Source organism: Pyxicephalus adspersus, chromosome 6 (genome assembly GCF_032062135.1).
Source record: "Pyxicephalus adspersus chromosome 6, UCB_Pads_2.0, whole genome shotgun sequence".
Lineage (NCBI taxonomy): Eukaryota > Metazoa > Chordata > Amphibia > Anura > Pyxicephalidae > Pyxicephalus > Pyxicephalus adspersus.
In genome coordinates, this window is record NC_092863.1 from 106080995 (window position 1) to 106088656 (window position 7662).

At 42.4% G+C, this 7662-nt stretch overlaps 1 protein-coding gene across 1 annotated transcript in view; it reads right to left on the bottom strand.

Annotated features, from left to right (window-relative positions):
* The window catches only part of DNAI1 (dynein axonemal intermediate chain 1), a 79962-nt gene that overhangs the window by 56513 nt on the left and 15787 nt on the right, over positions 1 to 7662 (bottom strand). Inside the window, exons 11-14 of the mRNA XM_072413990.1 lie at positions 7092 to 7176; positions 5985 to 6102; positions 5281 to 5324; positions 977 to 1224 (exon numbers count right to left, since the gene is read on the bottom strand). Coding sequence (XP_072270091.1) covers positions 977 to 1224; positions 5281 to 5324; positions 5985 to 6102; positions 7092 to 7176 — 495 coding nt within the window. The remainder of the gene's footprint in view (positions 1 to 976; positions 1225 to 5280; positions 5325 to 5984; positions 6103 to 7091; positions 7177 to 7662) is intronic.

Genomic DNA, 7662 nt, shown 5'->3' on the forward strand with positions numbered 1-7662 from the left:
CTCCCACAGGAAGTAGTTTCAGCAACTACTATAGATTGCTTTAAGAAAAAGCTGGATGATTTCTAGAAGCACAGAATATAACTGGGGAATAAGCCTTTAAAGTAAAGATAACAGAGACTGCTGATCCGGGGATCATCCGATTGCCTCATGGAATCAGGAAGGAATTTTTTATCATTGAAGCAAATTGTAACCGGGGTTTTTTTTTCCTTCCTCTGGATCAACTATGTCTTATAGGGTTTTATATCTGGGATATGTTTATTTCCTTAGTCGGTGAACTTGATGGACTTTTGTCTTTTTTCAACCAGACTTACTATGTAACTATGATAGTGGTGAACAATGGAGGTCAATGATGTTTGTTTCAATGACACTGATCGTCACATAATATTGGCCAAAATTGTCTGCATACGTTATATGTGATTTTGAATGTTTGCCCAGGGATGTGCTTCACATGGCGGAAGTTACAATAACAATGTGCGTTGGTTTGTGAGAAAGTAGAATCTGTGTACTGACAGTGCCAATGTGCAGGATATCTGTGCAGGAGATCTGCACCCACCAGTACCAAACAACATTGTCAGGTCCGGCTCTGGAGAGGGTAGAGGTGGAGGGTTGGCTGTGGAGGATGCTAGTTGGTGTGTGGCTAGTCTGGGAGATTATTATTATTGTTATTATTATTAAACAGGATTTAAATAGCGCCAACATATTAGGCAGCGCTGTACATTAATAAAGGGTTTCAAATGACAGACAGATACAGACAGTGTCACAGGAGGAGGAGAGGACCCTGCCCTGAAGAGCTTACAATCTAAGAGGTGGGGGAAGTAACACACAATACACAAGAGCTGGAGAGGGATTTAAAAGCAAAGCACAGGAGCTTGAATCTGAGGAATGTGCTGCGGGTGACCCAGAAATCTGTAATTCTCATGTCCTGATTGGTCTCTCATCTTCCCCTAGTGACAAATATGTAATTTCGGACACTGACCTGCCATACGGGGTCGGTATGTTTGCCGGCCTTGGCTGAGCTCATGTACTTTGGCTGTTTGCTGCTGGATTTCAGATTAAAGATGGCCACGTTTCCATCATAGAAGCCCACAGCAAGCAGGTAGGGGTGCTCTTTATGGATGTCTAGACACATGATTCCACTCTCTGTATTGAAGATGAATTCTGGGAAGGACGGGTTTTTCAGACTGTAGAGAAGTAGCATCCCCCGGCTCTGCTTCATGAAGTCATCTGTAACAGAAAAGGAAAAATAGTAAAATATTACTCATAAATCACCATTACCATTTGTGATTTGCACCTTTATGCTGTAAAAAATAAAACAATGTTTTGCCTTCCTGGGTTTCTGCCTCATTATTATGCTGCTGTAGTAAATAAAATAAAACTCTCATATTCTCATGACATACCTTGGTTTAGATCTGTGATGTATTGGGTCTCTGTGCTTATCTATACATTGCAAGCAGGAATGTGGAACAGAATGACTGGGTACCAAACATAGCTTCCTGAATACATCGCAGCACTCCGCCTCAGTTCTTCTCCTTTGAACCCTAATCTGTGGTGCAAGCATTGGGCTGGCTCTTTGAAGGAGTTAAGTAAAGGTTACAATGACTTGACGTGTGGATATCAGTCTGAAGGTTTGAGAATTCTTAGGCTGCCTGTATTGAATGCAGACTGCCCAGGGTAATAATTATATGTGATGCTAAGGGTCCATGATTAGTTAAAAATAAAATCCAATGAATGAAATAACAAGGCCAGGCTGGGGATGAAGGGGCTAGATAATACTGGGAACACAGAAACTGAGGCGGGTTTTGACTCTCTGCAGCTTCTAATGTACATTATATGAAGTTCCAGTGTGCATTGAAATCGGAGGAAGACTTTTTAGTCCAGGAGAGGAGCCGATAACACAAAAGTGGAAAGAAGACTTATCCGTCCTTCCCACCTACCTACCCCATACACAGCCTTCCCACCTACCTACCCCATACACAGCCTTCCCACCTACCTACCCCATACACAGCCTTCCCACCTATCTACCCCATACACAGCCTTCCCACCTCTCTTTGTAGCTTCATTGGCTTCCATTTCACCTTAGAATCAAATTCACACTCCTGTGCTTTGCCTTCAAATCCCTACACAGCTCCTCCCCCACCTACCTACCTGATACACAAATTCCTCCACAGCTCTTGTACCACTTACCTTTCTGCCCTGATAGAAAAATTCCCCCCCAAGCCGCTCTCTTCGCTCCTCCAATGACCTGCTAATGGCTTCCTCACTCATAACCTCATCACACGCACGGCTCCAAGACTTTTCTAGAGCTGCCCCCACTCTCTGGAATGGTCTCCTCATCCAATTCAGCTCCTATTCCTACATTCTGCTCATTAAAAAGAGCCCTTTAGACCCAACGCTTCAACCTCACCTACCCGTCTTCTTCTGTCTCCTCAACCCTCACTACTCCCCCACCATTCCATATCCCCTTCCTATTGTGTGACACTCCCCCCACCTCCTAGATTGTAAGCTCTTCGGGGCAGGGTCCTCTCCTCCTCCTGTATCACTGTCTGTATCTGCCTGTCATATGCAACCTCTATTTATTGTACAGCGCTGCGTAATATGTTGGCGCTATATAAATACTGTTTAATAATATTAATAAAGGCTGGAGGGCAGACTATTGCAAGAGAAGGCTCTAGGGAAGATTTCATGAACAGAAGGATTTAGTGCAGATATAAAATGATATTTTAGTGCAATTTTATACTATATTTTAGGTAATTATTAAAGTTCCACTGCTGCATCAGGCTGGTCTCTGGGATATTGCGTCTAACCTGCCTAATCACTCCGGGTTTCTGGCAATAAAACAGAGATGTGCATGCGTAGCGTCAGTTTGTTTGCCAAGGCAACCTGGCAATGCCGGCTTCCCCCGTGTGTGCCGGGATGAATGAACTCCTATACGTCTCTGCTCCCAATTGTTTCAGTTTTAGGTTTAGTAACCTCTCTTGTTATACTTGTTGCCCCCAATGCTCCTATATAACTTCCATGCACTGCACCGATTATGGCCAACAAACCAGAAACAGTTGGATGTAGCTAGGAATAAATGGCTCTGTATTATTAGGACTTATCTGTGCCATAAACTAGCATGAATGGACAATTAGTAACATCAAAAGACTTGCAAAGCCCCGTGATATCCCTAAATGAGGACTAAATTCTTATTTTGGGGATTTGGATGGAAGTGAGAAATGTACAAACCTGTTCTAATAACCCAGCTCTGCTTTATGTCAGATTGTAATAAACACAAATGTAATACAACACAATACTGATATCATGTGGGCAACTGGCAGTACTACAACTGTTTTTTCTGCTTCGGTGAGCTCCTCCACTGTATACACTGATATCTAATTGTGTCACAGCCCTACGGTATATGTCAGAGCTATATAAATGTATAATAATAGTGTGTGACTGTGGGGGGACATTAGAGTGTCAGCTCCTCTGTACAGAGACTGATGGGACTGGCTCAGTGTTCTCTGTACAGCACTGCAGTATATGTCAGAGCTATATAAATGTATAATAATAATGTGTAAGTGTAACGGCAGCTTCTGTAATCTTTCAGTGAGAGATTGACTTACACACAGAAGGTGTCAATGTCTCCCTTTTATCACAAATCCCATAAACAAGGTTTTTTTTTCCTCATTTTAGGAATGTGGGTAGAGATGTGCAAATCATTTTCATTTTACAACTTTCTATACAGATCAGGGGCCAAACTATTTGTGTGGCCAAGCTGTACTGTACAGTATGAGGGGGCAATACACATGACGAATATCCTGCACACAGATGCTGCAGAACTACAAATGATTATGCAAAACACAGAACATTGTACACAGTGCACAGGCCAGAATTCAGACTTATGTACAGTCTGGTGTACAGAGAGAGGAGTCGGGTGTGTACGACGTACACAGGGTGCAGGGGTCGGGTGTGTACGACATAAACAGAATGCAGGGATCTGACAAATCAAACCGGATCGATGTGACGGAGGTGACCTGTCCACAAACAAGTAACAAAATCTACCTAAATTTATTTATTTAATCAGTAAAGTTTCCTTTAATAAATCCCCTTGCCCTAAATGCAGCTCATCAACTATAATACCTACATACAATGCATACCATTCCTGCAGTCGTTCCTCTCCACTCCACCTCTTATCCATATTATCCTCGCACACGGCGTCCCTATCTATCTCTGTGGGTAGCTGTACTAATGGTCACCTTCCTCAGCCTTCAATCCCTCCTAGATTGTAAGCTCTTCTGGACAGGGTCCTCTCCTCCTCCAGTGTCACTGTCCGTATCTGTCTGCCATTTAATGTACAGCACTGCGTAATATGTTGGCGCTATATACATTCTGTTTAATAATAATAATAGTGTATAGCTTATTACATCAAGAGTGCTGCAGCCGGGGGGGGCGATGTAACACAGCACAGTTTTGCTTCAATAATTGCATTGCTGATGTAATGTATTACATTATTATTACTAATATTACTATTTAACATTTTATATACATAAATATAATAACATAATTAGAAATCAGTCACTGTACCAGTGAGCTTGCATTCTAATAGTCCCTACAGCAATACACTATTAATATGGTTATTTTTTTTTTACACTGCAGCTACTACAAATTTCAGATGAAGAACCCAGCTTCGGCAGCACCATTATTATTATACAGTATTTATATAGCGCTGACATATTACGCAGCACTGTACAAAGTCTATAGTCATTTCATATTGCCGAGGGAGCAGCTGATCTGCAGGCCAGTGTCTCATGGACCATCACTTCCATTATATATTACTGGTTGCTATCAAGGTTCATACTGAGTAGGGCAAAGTCATTCTGACTGCATTAATAGTGACCACATAGAGAATGGATAAGGGAAGGAAAAGACCATTAAAAAACACAAATGCACCTCTACTGTGCAATCATTTCACATACAATCTGGGATAAGCAGCTCTGTACTAAATATTTTATATTATTCAGAAATTTTTATCAATGTTTCCATCTCATGATATTCAATTCCGGTCAATTCTCTTTTGCCTGCCCTGCATAGATTTCTGAAGCTGATGAAATGTCTGATCTCGAGAGAAAGAGATCCTACAAGCTGAGAGCTGATAGTTCTATCTGAATATACCACTATGGTCTCCCCAGTCTCTCCCCCCAGGGGTGTTTGCAACCCATCTATCACTGCCACCTCCACCATCCATCCCGCCACGTTCACACACGTAGGATTATCAATATTATGGAGAGAGAGTTCACTTACAGGATCCATGGCCAACCGCAAACAGATCTTTATACTTGGGGCTCCTGTGGAGGAAGAAGACAAAAGCCATTAGTTCTCCATACATCTAACGAGTATACAAACTGTATGAAGGGTCTATTACTTATGTGACGTATGAAACAAATCTTAGAATATGCTCCTTAGAAAATATGTATAATGGAAGCTGTGCTAAAAAACACAGGCAGAGGGTAAAGGTTAAATCACCAGTATTGGCTGCAATGCAATGCTTCTCCATCCACATCTAAGCTTTGCTGTTCAAGGACTGAAAAAAAGCTCAAATTCAGGTACTCACAGCTGCATTTATTTCTACTTTAAGGTCTGCCTGGATTTTTGACCATGTTGAAGACAGTCTAGAGTTTAGGTAGCTGGCAGGTAATAGAGAAAATTAAAGAAGAGCCCAGGAAGACACCTCAAGGCTACTTCTGGTCTGGTGGGGCAGGTAGGGGACAGCACTGTAGGGGTTTATAGTCCTGGTGCAGAAGCAACTCACAATATTGGTGTCCATTTCCCCAATCCCCCCCCTAGGAAAGGCTTATACCATAACAGCACATTCCCCTATTGTCGGGTTTACTTTATTATCTTCTATCTTGATACTGGATCTGGCCATTTATTTTTGCAGACGTGTGGCAATTTACAGTGGAACTTTACAGACACATTGCGGCAATACTTGTATTTCCTGTACTCACCAACAGAGGGCAGTCACAGCCAGGCGTTTTGCTTTATCATAATGGAACTTCCATAGGGGCAGAAGTGTTCCCTCCTGTTCTCTGTACTCATCAGCAACATCCTCGAAGTATTTGAAGTCTGAAGATACAGAAGTCATTGTTTGCACTTATTATGAAGTTAAGGTCATGTTCACAGTTTTGCAGCTAGAGAGCAATTCTTATGTTCTTACACCACGATAAATCAGATCCTCCATACAAGTGGCATACTTACACCCACATCCTGCTTAGGGTTCCACCTTCAGGTCATGGCCTTCAGACTCCATACCACCAATAAATACAGCAATATTTTACAACTTACAAATAAGCTTTGACATCGTTTGTGATGTCCTAGTTCTCCGATAACAATTTGTGACCAGGCAGGGTGTTATTGCAGAAAACGACAGGCAATGTCCCTTCCACAATAAGCATTCTCACCAGCCTGATCGCTCTCTTCATTTTTTAAAATCTGTTGGTTGCTGGATATCTGGCACATCACAGCCCCCCTGTGGATGCCGGGACCGAATATAACAGCACATCTGCATTATGTCATTCCGGCCTGGCCAATCAAGGTGGCCAAAGATGAAAACATGGAACAGAACAAGTAAGAAGATGGCGGTGCCCGTGACAGATCAGGGACAGGTGGGTATAAACAGGGTTTAGTTTCTCTTTACCACTTTGGCTGTCCTACTTGACAAGAGAGTAAAAGAAGCTCATGGCTGTAACAGAAATTGTTTTAAAATCAATTTGCAGCCACTATTCTTTAGAAAAGATCTAAGAAGTCACTGGTACCCTTCTACAGTTCCCAATTTAAAGACATTTTAAAGGGAGGTTCTGCACCCTATAAAAAAAAAAATACAATTTTTACTATATATATTGTAGGTTGTCTACCATTTTATGTAAAGTAAACATTTTGAGTTTAGGTCTGCTTTAAGGATCATCTATTGCACCTCATTATTGTGAAGAAAGACCAGTTGATGGTTGGGACAGACATCTAGCATAGGAAGGTCATGTTTAGGAGAAATACAGATCTAAACACAGAGAAAACCCTGACTATGAGAGCACTATAGGTAACAGCAGTGTAAAATGTACCTTGTGCAACCTCATCAAATGTGTTCTGGTTCACCATTCTCTCCATGATCTTACTGGACTTTGCCACCTTGCTGATGTCATCGCTCTGTAACAAAAACAAAAGGTAGGAATATACAGATCCTACCACATATTATAAGAGGACAGAACATAAAACTGTACATCCAGCAGAGCAGAAGATCACTCCCTGTAGGAGATACAGGGAACCCCTCATAATGGGCACAGCAAGTGTACGGACCTAGCAACTCAATGCAGGGATAGCAGGAACCCCTCATATTGGGTACAGACCCAGCAACTCAGTGCAAGGATAATGGTAACCCCGCATATTGGGCACAGCGGGTGTACAGACCTAGTACCTGAGAGCAGGGATAGTGGGAACCCTTCATATTGGGTACAGACCCAGCAACTCAGTGCAGGGATAGTGGGAACCCTGCATAATGGGCACAGCGGGTGTACAAACCTAGTAAATGAGAGCAGGAATAGCGGGAACCCCTCATATTGGGCACAGCGGGTGTACAGACATAGTAACTGAGAGCAGGGATAGTGGGAACCCTTCATATTGGGTACAGACCCA